Source organism: Pararge aegeria, chromosome 24 (assembly GCF_905163445.1).
Source record: "Pararge aegeria chromosome 24, ilParAegt1.1, whole genome shotgun sequence".
Lineage (NCBI taxonomy): Eukaryota > Metazoa > Arthropoda > Insecta > Lepidoptera > Nymphalidae > Pararge > Pararge aegeria.
Genome location: NC_053203.1, coordinates 8457898 through 8474655, shown reverse-complemented (window position 1 = coordinate 8474655; position 16758 = coordinate 8457898). Strand labels below are relative to the sequence as shown.

The 16758-nt window shown below is 35.1% G+C and overlaps 1 protein-coding gene across 1 annotated transcript in view; it reads right to left on the bottom strand.

The window, feature by feature from the left end:
* LOC120634480 overlaps window positions 1–16758 on the bottom strand; it is a 122119-nt gene that overhangs the window by 34559 nt on the left and 70802 nt on the right. The window contains exon 2 of the mRNA XM_039905101.1: window positions 6384–6551. Within this exon, the coding sequence (XP_039761035.1) occupies window positions 6384–6550 (167 nt within the window). The 5' untranslated portion in view covers window position 6551. The remainder of the gene's footprint in view (window positions 1–6383; window positions 6552–16758) is intronic.

The window sequence follows — 16758 nt, the reverse complement described above, 5'->3', positions numbered from 1 at the left end:
TGGTTGAGGTATTTCGCCTGGATTGTTAATCATATTGCGTATATTGTTTGACGGCAGAGTTGCGCAGTGGGCAGGGACCCTGCTTTCTGAGTCCAAGCCCGTGGGTTCGATTCCCACGGCTGAAAAATGTTTGTCTGATGAGCATGAATATTCTTTAGTGTCTGGGTGTTTATAAGTATTTTATAAATATTTCTGTATATTATTCGTAAAAATATTCATCAGTCATCTTAGTACTCATAACACAAGCTACGCTTACTTTGGGGCTAGATGGCGATGTGTGCATTGTCGTCGTATAACTATTTATTTATTTATTTGTTGTACTGAACCCTTCTTAGTGTGGGAGGAGACCCGTGCCTTGTAGAGGGACGGCAATGGGTTGATATTATGATGGTGATGATGAACATCACAATAGACGACCATTAATTAATAGTGCGGGTGGGCGATGGGACGCGGTTGGTCGGGTTATATTGTGTAGAATAACAGATAGCAGTTTGTTGATGATGGGAAAATTGTAAGAAGTTGTAAGCGGGGAAAACGTGTAGGGAACTGTGAGTAATAAGTTAAGTTTTTTAATAAGTTAAGTAGTTAAGTTTATTAAAATATCCTCACCTAGTTTAGCCTTGACCAACAATACTAGGACCCAGAGCCGGATAGTCAATTATAACTTTACACTTTCGTGCATAAAATTGAGCCTTAGTCCGCCTACACATAGCCTAAAATTAAATAATAATAAGATATATACTGATAAACGACTAAGACACCGGGAGGTATCTTTGCATCGTTCGAGTCCATGGAGGACTTAGGTGCATCGATAATGCAGTCGCATTTATATCAAAATACCCACCAACTCAATGTCATGAATATCAAAAGTTTAATTATTTACCCACTTTATAAAATTACTGTAACAATAGTCTGGGTTGGTAATAAACAACAATCCATTTTACATCCAAAATTTCCAATAAAGAATTTTTCGTTGAAACAGATTTATTAATTAAAATTTTTCCGTGGGTTAGACAGACAGTCTGGTAATTTCATTGTAGGTGGTTAATAATTGGAAATTTTGGTACATTGTTGACAGTTATTTAGTTCTACGAAGTTATGAATCGTTTTATTAAAATTCCGCAAATGAATATAATATTTAATAGGTATTTCGAAATTATTATATTGTGGTCCGTTAAAATTTTGGCTCCATGACTACAATTAATATGTTAATGCGTATGACTTTGCCCGCGTGAACACTAAAGTAAAAGAATATAAAAAAACTTTTTTGGATCTTAATGGATCCCTTTTTTGTTATTATCGTTATCAATCCAGTATCGGCCCACTTCAGGACACGGGTATACTCTCAGAACGCGAAGAGTTAAGGCCGTCCACCACGATGGACAAGTGCGGATTGGTAAACAATGTGTATTATTTGGAGTATTTCCTTATTTCCTTTTCCGTCCTTCAGACAAGAATTCAGCAGCTGCTTTGCGGCAGATATAAGGATGGCGGTATTACTTATAGAAAAGTAATCTTATAGAAAAGTCCTATTATAGTATAAAGGACTATGTAATCGATAAAAAAGCTTGGGTGTAAATTATTGCTATAGCCAGGTTGCTCTTCTAATAATTTAAAATGACATTGTGAGATGGTGATAACAAAAAAACAAAAAACACCCGGCTAAGGTTGTTGTGGGCTTCTTCTTAGACCAAGACGCGTTTGGAACCCTCGTAGCTTTAGTTTTAAGTTTACGAATGTGGTTATCGCCATCATCTCACTACCGTGTAATTCTTATGTATGCATCAAAAGTGCCACCTATGGGCCTACTTGAATAAAGATATTTTTGACTTTGACTTTGACTTTAATTTACCGACGAACTCTGTCACAATAAGTTGTCTACTACTGCAAAAGTTTATTATATATTGGTATTTGAGGGGAAGATACATTTATTTCAATATCACTTTGTAGCACTACCCGAAAACAGTACAAAGGTACGTAGGTATACAACGTGTAAAAGAAAACCGAAGCTTTAGACGTACTTTATGTACTGAGACGTATCTGTGAAATCGAAAACCCAATGGTTTTAGAGTCAACCCCTGCCATAGATTTTACAGAAACAAATCAGATACAGAATCATATACCTACATCACATGCAAAATGAGAGATCGCTTTAGTGATAAGACCGCCTTGGCACGCTCTATTTTATTTTTATTATTTTAAGTTTCTTCTGTTTTTGTGTTTAATTTATATAAAATGTGTGTGTGCAATAAAGACTTAAAACAAACAAACAAACAAAATGAAAATGATGCGACTCCTGTCAGTTTATTAGGTACGCGTCGCGTAGCATAGGTACTATGCGCGTGTCGGTCTTTTATTTTCAATAGGATTGTCATAAGTAAGCACTTAGAATATTTTGAATTCATTTGTATGAAGCAATAAATATGGTTCTTTTGATTTGATTTTTTTTTGTATAATATGCATCCTTCCAATTTATTTCGTTATTCGGTTACTCGTTGTATATATCTTCAAGATTTCACGCTGCTGCAGGCTGCAGACGAGTAAGTGGTTTTATCTAATGGAACCTTGATATTTCTCATTAATTTCATTTAGTATGCGCAGTTTCATTGCTTAGAGTGCTGTGTGTTCTCCCTATGCTAATATCAAATGTATTTTTAGCGAACGTAAACTCGTTTTCAGCGGAGAGAACGATGTCTGCTTCTCTAAGTGATCGAATCAAAAACGAGGAAAGTAGAGAACCGGTGTAATTTACGTAATTAAACGTAATTAAACTAGGTGTTAAAAAGATGTGGAAATAACCTTTTTTTGTTTTTATTCCATTACAATTACGCCTTATCTGGAAGTTGAAAACTATAGCCTATAAACAGAGCTCTATTTTGCAGGGCAACATAGAAACACATCCTGCAAAGTATTGCCCTTTGTCCAGTGGCGTGCATAGAGGGTATGCACAGGGCATGCAGGTGATATAAAATGAAGAAAATCTCCAGAACGAGTTATAAATACTTAAGGGTAGGCTTTTTATTACTCGTACTGGAGATTTTTTTTCATTTTATATCGTCTGCATACTCTGTGCATACCCTCTATGCACGCCACTGCCTGTGTCCATAAGCCTGAGGCGTAGACGTGAAGCCTCATGAGCAGTGGCGTGCATAGAGGGTATGCACAGGGTATGCAAATGATTTAAAATGAAGAAAATCTCCAGTACGAATTATAAAAAACTTGAGGATAGGCATTGTAAGAGTTATAAAAAGCCTACCTTTAAGTAATTATAACTTTTACTGGAGATTTTCTTCATTTTATATCATCTGCATACCCTGTGCATACCCTCTATGCACGCCACTGGTCGATGATATAAAATGAGGAAAATCTCTAGTACGATTTATAAATACTTAAGGGTAGGCTTTTAATAACTCTTACAATGCCTATCCTTAAGTGTTTTATAACTCGTACTGGAGGTTTTTTTTCATTTTATATCATCTGCATACCCTGTGCATACCCTCTATGCACGCCACTGCTCAAGTGCCTATAATAACACCGGCACCCACGCCTTTCAGACCGGTACACAGCATTGCAATAATGCTGTTTAGCTTATCCCTGGACGATCGCTGTCAAAAAAAGCTCCACGTCTACTAAAATCTATATTTATACTAGCTGTCCCGGCGAACTTCGTATCGCGTATCATTTTTTTTTTACGAATGTTATATTTATTTGTATCTTTGTAACTACTTTTTTTTCTTTGGTGTACAATAAAAGTGTATTCATTCATTCATTCATTTATTATTATCCTATTCCGGTCTAAGATAAAACCAAAAAAACAAATATTATAAATATAGGTCCAGCCGTTCTTGAGTTATAAATGGTGTAACAACTTTCTTTTATATATATAGATTTGAGAGCAATAAATATGTTTCATTATCTACAGATAGCGAAATACTTTCATTGTTTTATTTCATTTCCACTGAAATGGAAAATCATTTTTTTTGTAATAACTTCTACGAAAATAAATAACAATAATAGCGGGGCTAGATTTATTGCTTTTTGTTTGTATCGCAGCGGGCGGCGAGTTCACTGATCTGTACTGAGGTTTCAATTAATCCGTATGTATAACCTGACGGATTTATATTCAATGGATGTGTTTTACCAATTCTCGGTTTCACATTCAATTTATTTGTTGCCAATTTTAGATTATTGGATTATATTAATAACAATTTTCATATTTGTATGAGTCAGCCTTCGGTGTACAGTACATTTTTTTAAATATATTTAAATAGAACATTTGTATGATTAAATATTTCTTTCACATTTGTTTTATAAATTGACGACCGAGTGGCGCAGTAGGCAGCGACCCTGCTTTCTGAGTCCAAGGTCGTGGGTTCGATTCCCACAACTGGAAAATGTTTGTGTGATGAAAATGAATGTTTTTCAGTGTCTGGGTGTTTATCTGTATATTATAAGTATTTATGTGTATTATATTCATAAAAAAATATTCAACAGCTATCTCAGTACCCACTTACTTTGGGGCTAGATGGCGATATATGTATTGTCGTAGTATATTTATTTATAATAAAACCTAAAATAAACTATTTAAAACTAAATAAAAGCTAAAACGTCTTCGAAACCACCGCAGCGAGGCACAGTTCCTAAGAGTCTGGCAGCAGTGCCCCTTTGGATGGTCAAACTAATTCGTTGGCCAAAGTAACTGCCCGCTCTAGGATCACGGGTAGACTAGATAACCCTTTTCGATAATTATTTAAAAAGAGCTCGTGCCTCCAGACCCCACGGTCCCAAAGTCTCTACTCCTAAAGGCACAAAAATGAAACTGCTATACTGCTGATATATTTAAACGAATTTATTTTTTATTTTTATCATCCGTACCCCCGCAGGCCGCGGCGAGAGTATGGGCTCCTGGACTTTTCTGTGGCCTGCACACGCTTAACATACCACTGATCTTCATAGTGTATTATAGTTTCTTCTTGTTTCTGTACTTTTGTATGGTCTGTCACAAAAAGCTCTAATATAATTAAATATAATATTTTTTTTACTTTTAATGTTGTGTACGAAAAAAGCGTATCCATTAAAATAATTCATTCTTTTATTCAGTCATTTATTTTTCCTTTCATTCTGTCATTCATACATACATTTGTTCATTTGTTCACCGGGTTTCATTTCGCGATCGCGTACCCTCGCAGGCCGCGGCCAGAGTATGGGCTCCTGGTCTATATATGCTGGGCGAGCGAGCATACGCATATACATACCACTTCTCTTCATAGTGTATTATAGTTTCTTCTCTGTTTCTGTACTTTTGTATGGTGTGTATCATCATCATATCAACCCATTACCGTCCCACAACTGGTCACGGGTCTCCTCCCACAATGAGAAGGGGTTAAGGCTACCGCGGTTAGGTCCACCGCGCTGGCCCAGTGCTGATCGGTGGACTCCACCTTTGAGTACATTATGGGGAACTCTCAGACATGCAGGTATCCTCACGATGTTTTCCTTCACCATTGGAGCAAGTGATATTTGATTGGTTAAAACGCATATAACTCAGAAAAGTCGGATTCCTACCCACTGGGCTATCACCGCTTCAATATACCGTTCTGTATTAATTAAATCATATTTTTTTCATTCACTCATTCAATCATTTATTAGAATACAGTAGAATAGAATAAATTTTTATTGCTTTAACTGTGTACATTTTATTTGGAGTTGTAAATGGGAATGGGGCCAACAGTTTGCCACTTTCTGGCGTGCAATTTTCGTTTATACTTCGAGTTTAATTTGTTTATGACTATCAACTTAACACTTAAAATTCTAAAATCTAGACACTAATTTAGAAATGTCACAAAAATATTCGTTAATATTATAACATGCCTTAATCATTAAACAAATTCTTAACCTATTTTTAAATACATTTCAATCTAATATTTTTTACCATGAGTGAAAATGCTTTTCGCAAATACGTAACATTTATTTTCAGGAGCATATCTATATATATATATATAAATTGTATGTTGGTTTGTGTGCGCTTCAAAAACTCAAAAAGTTCTGCACCGATCGAGCTGAAATTTTAGCATGATAAAATATCCGCATTAAGGATTGTTTTTATCTATTTTTTGCATCAGTCACATATCCGCGAGTCTTTATATCTACGACAGTGGAAAAAAAAAATTGTATATCCACAAATATTGCAAAATTAAACTTATATATGTAATGTATTCTTTGTTTTGTTTCTCATTTCTCAACCATTCCATAAAAAAATGCCACAGCGAAGCGTGGCAGGGTACAACTAGTATATTATATTTTTATTTCGTACGAATGTTATCTTTACATTCATCCAATTCATACATACATTTTGAACCAGTTAAATAAATTCTGTTACTTACCTCCACATAGCTTTCAACTGGTCGCATGACGGTTCGTCGGGTTTCATTTCGCGATCGCGTACCCTCGCAGGCCGCGGCGATAGTATGGGCTCTTGGTCTATGCGCTGGGCGAGCGAGCACACGCATATACACACCACTAAGCTCCATAGGCGCCAGATCAGCCACATCCTGGAACAAAACATAGCGTAAGTTAAACCTGTTAAGCCATCAGCTAGTTTAGTTTAGCGTTAGACTATTCTATCTCTATGCGCAGAATTGGATATCGCTCGAGTTATTTTTTTAATAATACGACCCACCAAAAAAAACAGTGTAAGAATTAAAAATTGTCTTATGTCAAACATAAGTACTATAAACAATGTTTATGTAAACTCTATAATAAAAAAATTATAAAAATAGATTTTTCCCCCAAGTAACGAATTGATAAAAATTATAAAATGTGTCATTATTCGTTTCCATGAACCTTTGAAATTGAGATAAAACTACAATGTTTCCTAATAGATGGCGTTACAGTCGCTAAAAGATTAAATAAGAAAGCATATTATATCCTAATTTCGGCATCGGCGGTAGGAGAGCAATATCTTCTGGCCGAGATTCAAATTCTGTCTGTTCCGAAATTTTTATATGCATTTTAAAAATGTGTAAAAATTTATATTTCTTTCAAGTTATTATCATACTAGGTAAAATAAAAAAAAATGGCAAATGGATAAATAATATTCAATTAAAATTTATAATAGTGATACCTACCTATTAATCAAGAACATAAATATTCCATTCAGATAAAATTTTCTTCCAAATTAAGATTTAATGGATAAGTGCTATTAAGGTTTAAAAATATAAAGATTTAAAAAAAAAAAAAAATAGTCAAAACCTTTCAATTATTGATACTGATGATTGAGGGAATTGTGAAAAAGATATGTTATTATCTATATTTTGGTGGCAGCCATGTTGCATTTGAAATTTATAATAGTGTGGTTGGTATACAAGCACTTATAATTTGATATCCATATTGTGGGAGTTATGAAAGAATATGTAATCCTCCATAAAGTGGCAGCGGGGTCAGCGGGGGTTTGCTTTTCATCAAACATACCTAAGGACACTTCAGAGTCATTCTCTTTTTAAATAAAAAAAAACAAAATCAGAAATTAGTTCTTCCGTTCGGGAAATATGATGCCACAGGCACATATACGAAGACACGCACACACACACACGCACACACGCACATATACGTCAAACTTATAACATCATAACTATTTGCTATACCTGTTTTTTATCTTCGCCTTTGGTTGCCTGGAAGAAATCGCTATGAAGCGTTAAGGCCGCCAAGTTGTATACGTTGTTTTGTTATATTTTACCTTTTTTTCTATGTATTTTTTGTGGTGTGCAGTAAAAGTATATTCATTCATTCATTCATCCCGTCGTAATTGTGTCGTGGCTTATAACTGGTCGTTGAAGAGCTACCAGGGATCCAATTGGTTGTTTAAAGTTGAAATAAATCATGGCTTAATTGAATCAGGGCGGTGATATTACGGAATCATTAACGCCTGAAAATCCATTGTTCTTAATTTAAAATTGTCCCAACGTGGCATTTAAGAAGAACTGGCAATCAATTACAATTTATATTGCTTATCTGTGACTGAAAGCCGGTAAATTATGATTAACGTAGTTATTGATTTACTATGATTGATTAGGTCTTTGCAGAGAATCATTTAAAGGTCACAATTTTCTTTTCCTGTTGCACAACACAAATCGAAGAAAGTAATTTTAACTCTGAATAGTTTAAAACTTAAATTTATAATTACAAAAACGGCTGACACGAATATTCGTCATTCTCCATTCCCATTTTAGTGTACATTATTGACCGAGTCATTTGATTTCATTTGATACCCATATTGAGGGAGTTGTGAAAAGACAAAAAAATTATCGCCATTAGGTGGTGGCGGCTACCTTTTATTTGATATTTATCGTAATGTATAGTATTCTACTAGTCAAGCCCTTTCATTTTATACCATACACGATATGAAAAAATATGTAATCCACCATTTCATGGTGGCAGCCATTATGGACCGATTTTCATCAAACATAGCTAAGGAAACTTCCAACAAATTCACCTTTCAAACAAAAATAGAATTAGGAACACAACACACACACACACACCATAGAGAAAATTATGGAGAATAATTCTCAGACATGCAGGTTTCCTAACGATGTTTCCTTCATACTGATTCATATTGATACTTTAATACGCATACAACTGCAGTAAAAAGCGTGCCGGGGATCGAACTCGGCACCCCCGAAAGGGAGGCTGAGGTCTTACCCACTAAGCTATTACCGCTTTGATATAAATTGTAAAGCAAAAACTCTTTTTTCGTATTTTCCATTGTTTTTTTGTTGCGTTTCGGCGATTTCTAGTTGAAATACCGGTTTTGGTCGATTTTCAGTTGAAATAGTTTTGTTATAATTCTGGCTCAGTGCCTAGAGTTACAATACCTAGGTAATAGAAATGCGGACCACGCTACATTCTTAGTAGGTAAGTACCCATTTCGCTGTCGAAAATCTCGTGAAAATGTAAAAGTTAATATTAACTCGATTCATTTATTTGGCGATTTGCGCAGTGGCCAGCGATCCTGCTTTCTGATCCAAAGGCTGTAGGTTCAATTCGCACATCAAGGAAATGTTTGTGTGATGAACATGAATTTGTTTCAGGGTCTGGGCGTTTGTCTGTATGTAAGTAAGGAAGAGATCTCTAATAGAGATAAGCTTTCGTTTGTACACTTCATTTATCATATGTTCTCATTCACAATTTATTTATTTATTTATTTATTTATTTATACTCTTTATTTGTACACCACTCAAACAAAGAAACAAGACAAAAAAAGAACAAACACATGAAGAATGAAGCAGGATACAAAAGGCGGCCTTATCGCTAAGTAGCGATCTCTGCCAGGCAACCTTATTGTACATAAATAATAAATATTATTATTGTACATAAATAATAAATAAAACTAAAACTATCTGCTCAAATGCTTAAGCGCCGTAAATACTCCGTTATTTTTTATGACTACGTTTTTACGGGGCTTGCGTTTGAGACCTTGGGCCCGTGGTCTTCAGATACGAAAAAAATTTTATTAACATCGTGTCCCAAAAATTGGTCCTTAAGTCTGGTGACCCAAGAGCTGGCGCTTATTTAGCCCAGCGGCTAAGTCTAGCAATTCAAAGGGGCAATAGCGCCAGCATTCAGTTTTTAATTATTATTTCCCTACAAAAATATATTTTTCGTTGGTTCATTAATAAATAAATAGTCGTAATAACGCTTATTGTATTTAAAAATTAAAAAATAAATAGATAACGATTTATGTGTATTATTCACAAAAATGTTTATCAGTCATCTTAGTACCCATAACACAAGCTACGCTTACTTTGGGGCTAGATGGCGATACGTGTAAGTCATAGTATATTTCTTTATCTATTGTTTATACTCCCTACTAATATCCACACTTTTAATCCTTACTTATATTATAAATGCCAAAGTGTTTTTTGCACTTTTTAAGCAACCTTTCAATTTAATATTTTGCATAGAGTTAGTTGAAAGAACGGAGAGTAACATAAGCTTCTTTTGATCCTAGAAAAACAAACGGTTCATAAGTTCACTCTATAAGTTACAAAACATCAGAATAAACTCAAGAAGGTTCATATTTTTTATTCATGTGCCCAAACCGTCTACTTATATTAAGACGTAGAAAGGAAATATGATTTAAGTTTACTCTTAATAATATCTCTTATCTAAGCCAATTATCAATATAATTTATTAAACGAGAAACTATGTAAGCGCTTGTGCGTTTACCATATTTATATATATGATTCTTTGTGTTCCCATTCAGTCAGATGTACATGTTTCCACCCACCATTGTGCTTGGACATGTCACATGCTCGCAACATGTCCAATAACTTGGACATCGTGTCCGTGATTATCCATCGATGCTCATGTTTAATGTCCAAGCTTCACAAAATCTTTATATACGTACTATATAATACTTGTATCTTCATTGGCTATAACACTAGTGTTTTTGCCAATGAGGAAACAAATGTTACCCTCATTCTTCGTCCATGATTATTTCGGTTTTTTACAAATCCCACGGAAGCCATTTGCTGACAAAATATATCAATTCAAAATTTAAAAAGCCTCTGATTTTCAATGGTGTATATTATTCTACTAGTCAAGCCCTTTCATAACATACCCATATTGAGGGAGTTGTAGAAAAATATCTAGTCCGCTAATTTAGTCCGATCTCATGGCTAAGAAATATCCCGACTATTTCATCTTTCGAATTAAAAATAACAAAATTAAAATCGTTTCATCCGCTCTGAAAATAAAATGCAACAGTGAGATATGCCCAAACTGTGTGTTTGAGCATATCTGTCTGTCACATACACGTCAAATTTATAACACACCGACATTGCGTCGGGGGATTGGATAAGTAGCCTATGTTACTTTCCGTCCCTACAACTAACTCAATGCCAAAAATCAAGGTTGTTTAATTACTGCATAATCTCCTTATATTGTTTTACTAAATGAAAGGAAAGATATCAGATAATCTTATTAAGCTATTATAATATTAGTGCAGCATTATTGTCGATAGTTTCCTTTGTCCGCTTATCCGTTACTCGGGAAAAGATGCGGCCATTTTTCATCGTCTGTAAGGGTTTGAAGCGCAGATAAAATGGAAGTGCCGCCACCCGGACCGGGGCTGCCAGAGGCAATATCCGGATCGCACCCGCTTATATCCGGTGGGGGATAGGCTTTATATTCAATACATAGATACCAATGACACCGTCCACGTTTTGTTTCTAGTTTACTAACTAACTAGGGATATGTAAATATAAAATAAATAAACAAACAAATAAATATACTACGACAATTCACACATCGTCACCTAGCCCCAAAGTAAGCGTAGCTTGTGTTATAGGTACTAAGATGCCTGATGAATATTTTTATGAATTATATACATAAATACTTAGAATATATATATATATATATAAACACCCAGACACTGAAAAACATTCATACTCATCACACTACATTTTCCAGTAGTGGGAATCGAACCCACGGCCTTGGGCTCAGAAAGCAGGGTCGCTGCAAACTGCGCCTATAGGCCGTCTATGGTATGGTATGTACACCACAGTTGTGTGCCGTGACGTCTGATCAGAATACAGTTGTCACCGCCCCTACTCTTCCTGCTAGTAGCGTCCAGGCGACTAAGGGAATATTACGGAGAACTGTCAGGAGCGTTCTCTGTGCTACTACTACCAGTTACTGTGATGAATGAATGAATGAATACACTTTTATTGTACACCAAAGAAACAAAAAGTAGTTACAAAGATATAAATACAAATCAAGAGAGTACAATTTGGTGGCCTTATCGCTACATAGCGATTTCTTCCAGGCAACCAATGGCGTAAAAGGAAAAAACATAGAAAAGAGGTAGGTGGTGCAATAAATAAGATTTAAAAATGATACAAATATATAAATATAAATAAAATATAAATATATATATATATAAATATAACTATAATATATATAAATATATTACATATAAATACAAATAAAAATAATAATAAATAAATACACCAACCCGTCCGACCAGCGTGGTGACTATGGGCAAAACCTTTAGTGGGGAGAGGCCTTTAGTCCAACGGTGGTGTGTTATAGGCTATTGAGGACGCCTCAGAAAATTGCTGATAACCGATTACAAAAATAAACTTTAATAAAATAGGTAGGTTTGAAAAGGCGTCCTTGTCGCTAAATAGCGATCTCTCTGAGACAACCTTTATGCTAGGAAAATATTTAAAATTTGAACTTTGGTAGGTTGTGTATAATATAAAAGAACATGCCGGTTTAGGTAAAATATGCTAATAACTAGCGTGGCCATAATAACATTATGAGATTAAAAATCCCGAATGCTTTCGACCCATCGTACTCTTACATTCTAAAGTGAATTAAAATTTTAACTTATCTATTGCTGTGTACCTGAACTCGATTAAAAATTCACATTTTTCATCGTCGATTTACACGAAGCTTCGGTTAATAAATTAAAGCTCTGACACGAGAGCGATTAAGTAAACAATTCTTGATTCATTACACGTTGATTCAACACAAAATCGATTCAATATTATGCTTCTTTCTGTAATTGTAACTGAGCCTTTAACTAAACGTGATCGCATATTGATCTACGCAAATTGTACGTCGAACTACCCGGATGTATTTTCTTTGCATCTCCGTGTTTAGTCTGATATTTGTTTAAACTCTTTATTGCATACAAATATCCATACTCCGTACTCACATTGAAGCTTAGCCTAGCCTAGGATTTTGACCTTCGTTTCGAGGGTATCGCGGTTGATCCTCGGCACACGACATCAACTTTTCAGAGCTATGTTTAATTGAAGCAATTAAAATTAGACACCTGTTTTAACGGTGAAGGAAAACATCGTGAGGAAACCTGCATGCCTGAGAGTTCTCCATAATGTCTTCAAAGGCGTGTACAAATCCGCACTTCGCCAAATCCACCACGCTGGCCCAGTGCGGATTGGTGGACTCCACATACCTTTGAGAACATTATGTAGAACACTCAGACATGCAGGTTTTCTCACGGTGTTTTCCTTCAGCGCTGAAGCAAGTGATATTATAATTGCAAACTCACATAACTTAGAAAAGTAAGAGGTGCGTGCTTGGGACTCGAACTCGCCTCTCCAAAAGTGAAATCGAAGTCCAGAAGAAGCGGTGATAGTCCAATGCGCTATCACCGCTTTAATATACCATCCCTACAAATATTATAAATGTCAATGTAAGTTTGTTTGTTACGCTTTCACGCAAAAACTACTTAACCGATCCTCATAAAACTTTGTACACATATTCTTGGAAGTGTTAGAAGTAATATAGGATACTTTTCAGTTTTCATCCCGACATTAAGCTCGGTTCCTTTGGGAGAGGGGATGAAAGTGTTTGGCGATTTTAAACCATAACTCCGACAAATTATAACCGATTTAAATAATTATTTTTGTACTATAGAGGTTATAATATGTGTTTAATTTTGCCCCAACTGTGTAGATCTGATGAATGTTGCGGACAGCAGCAAACCCCTCATTTAAGGCTTAGCGAAACTAAATACTTTAAATTTTATAATAAAAAAAAAACAAAGCAAATGCAGACGAGGTCGCGGGCAACAACTAGTATAATGTAATATATTATATCGATTGTGAGTATCGAATGAATGTTTTATTTATGAATGAACCTTTTTTTCTATACTGTAAAGCAGGAGAATCTGTATGGCGTACCTAATTTATAATTATTTCAATCTTTATACGCCACACCAAACAGATCTTCGGCAATGTAACCCCCGCAGGTTTCGCTCCGAAACCGGAGCATTTTCAGTAGTGTTGCCCAAATTCAGTCTTGGTCTTGCAGTCTTGGTCTTGTTCTTGCGTTTTTGCAAGACCAAGACCAAGAACAAGACCGCGTATTTTTAGCAAGACCAAGACCAAGACTGACCGTGCAAGACTTGAGCAAGAACAAGACATAGCCTGCAAGACTCTTGCGTCTTGCAGCTAGGACTTAGCGCTATTTCACGGAGTAGTTAGGTGTAACAGTTCGGTGTATAGGTAGGTAGGTACGCTTAGGAATTCTATGAGACGCAAAAAACTATATCAAAGAATATGAAAAACTGGACCTATGCGCATTACGACTAATACCATAAACATAGCGAATAAAAAAATATCTATTAAAATCAAACTGAGTGCATGCATAGTTATGTTTTAACCATCGGCACTTTGATAATGCGGCATCAAAGGTTTTGTACTTACTTCTCAAAGAAATTTGCCGCTTTTCGGAAGTACATGGTTATGATACACGCGCCGGCGGCTTCTTTTGAAATCTAAAACAATCGTTGCCGCCGCGCCGAAATCATAACATTTGACACTATTCATGCAAAATAATTTCGAATTTTAAGAGTACCTACAGGTGTTCCAAAGAATAAATAAGTTTCAGATTGGTGATTTTAGATTGGTGGAGGACGCATGAGACAGAGTATCCGATTTTATCGAAAATGGCCCGTGATTTTCTCTCAATACCTGCAACTTCAGTACCTGCTGAGAGGTTATTTTCTAAAGCATCATTAGTAATTAGAAAACATAGAAATAGGTTAAGTGATGAGTCAGCCAGATGGTTACTTTGTATTAATTCTTGGTCAAAAGAATTGATATAAAGTATCATAACCTAATGATAAAGCTGTTGATTTGTGTTGTATTTTATTTTTTATTCAAATAAATGATAAATCGTAAAACTCTTTTATTAAATTTCTTATAAGTTGAGGGTTCAATCTCTTTCTAGACAGATAAGTATTGTTCTTTAAAATACAGTCAAGTTATTGTAATTAATTTGTTTTTTTACATGTTTTAGCAAATGTAAGCTTATAAATCATAAATGTTTATTAAGAAACAGTTACTTCCATGGAAAACGACATATAGGTCAGTTGATTTTTCGAATTTCTTATCAAATCTTCAGTTATTTATTAATCTGCTTGATCTTTACTATGGCTATGTTAATTCAAGCTCACAATGTTCCAATTCTAATACGTTTTTCTAAGATTTAAAGTAAACTTTAATAAATAGTAATAGACTAATAGGTAATTGCAAGACTTGCAAGACTCTTGCTGCAAGACCAAGACCAAGACCAAGACTGGGAGCGCAAGACCAAGACCAAGACCAAGACCAGGTGTATTGGCGCAAGACCAAGACCAAGACTGGCTAAGTCTCGTCTTGTTCTTGCATTTGGGCAACACTAATTTTCAGGGAAATTGACTTTACGATTATTCGTGAAGAAGAAATAATAAATAACACCATACAGATGCTCCTGCTTTTCGGGGAGTATAGCAATTTAAGCATGATTCATAAAATATTATGTAATTCCGCAAAGTAATGCTTGCTTCTAAATCTATCCAATTATGGATTTAGTGTTTGCGGCAAGTATCTACTGCTATATTAGCAATTAGCTTTAATCAGGCTTTTATTTAAATTAAGCATTTTATTCACGTCCCGGGCCGCGCCGGATTAAAACTCGGCCCATTTGCAATTCAGCAGTAAATTGAAAGTGTAATTAGTGCTGGCAACACATTAGTGACATCTGGAGGGTTCATTAGGCTTTTTAGGGTTCCGTGGGTTCCGTCTCAAGCGAAATCAATCACGGCGTGTGCTATGGTAACAATTCTAAGTAGACATACTGTTTTTAACTTTCGTTAAGCACAGATAGAAAGGTTAACCTTTATCGTTTTCTAGTGATACAAAAAAATATGATGAAAAAACTGATTCGTTACCAAATCTTAGGAGATGGTGTTTATCATTTCATTATCTCCGACATTATGCGACCAAAAAGAACGCTGCAAAGGGCATGGTTTTATAATGTCTCGATAATAATCTGATTCCGACATAGGTAATAGGTATAATAGATATGCGTTGTCCAAATCGGCTAAAGACCATTTTGCCAGAACATTTGCTAACAACATATTTCTGTATATATATCCCACGGGGGTCTATAGCCCACGGGGTTAAAAACATCGCATTAGTTTTCTCCTTGGCAAACTTCTTTGGAAACTTGTGTCACAAAATATTTCAATTTTTTTTTTTACTAGTTTTTTAGGTAGGTACTTCTTTTTAACAGGGATTCAGTTTTTAAAATGTTAAACAATAAAGTTGTTTTTTTTTTTGTTAAGTTCATAAAATTAACTTTTCTATCGTACCGGACCCTCATTGTAGTTTTTTCGTACTTGACCGATTTTTTAGTATAAAAAGGCCGTCGGCTAAAATTCTAAAGTAATTTAATTTCCTACCCTTCGGTCTGGGCACTGTTAATTGTAAGCTATCTGGAAATCTAGACAGCTCATTAAAACTCGACAAAGCGTCCAAAGTTTGCTCGAGGAAATTGTGGTTTGTAGTATCATGACTTACACAGCAGTTTTTGAAATTAATTTGAGTTTAAAAACTTAAGCTTAACATATTCTGTACAAGTAATTATTTACCTGTTCATGTATTTCTCTTTTTTATAACTTATTTAAAAGTAAATAAAAAAAAACCAGCTTGCCATTGACAAAATAACTAGGATATTTCTCGTTGCTATCAATAAATATAAAGAATTTTATAAATTTTAAATTGCATATAAAAAATTTCGGAACCGACAGGATTTGAACCTGCGACTCCCGGGCAATCGCGGCCTGAGCGCTTTCACCAAAAAAATTATAAAAATATAAAAAAGCAATGTGTTATCTCTTGTTTCAAACGTGTCTCATTGTAATATGGACCTTTGAAAAAGTAGATTGAAACTGCAACGTTT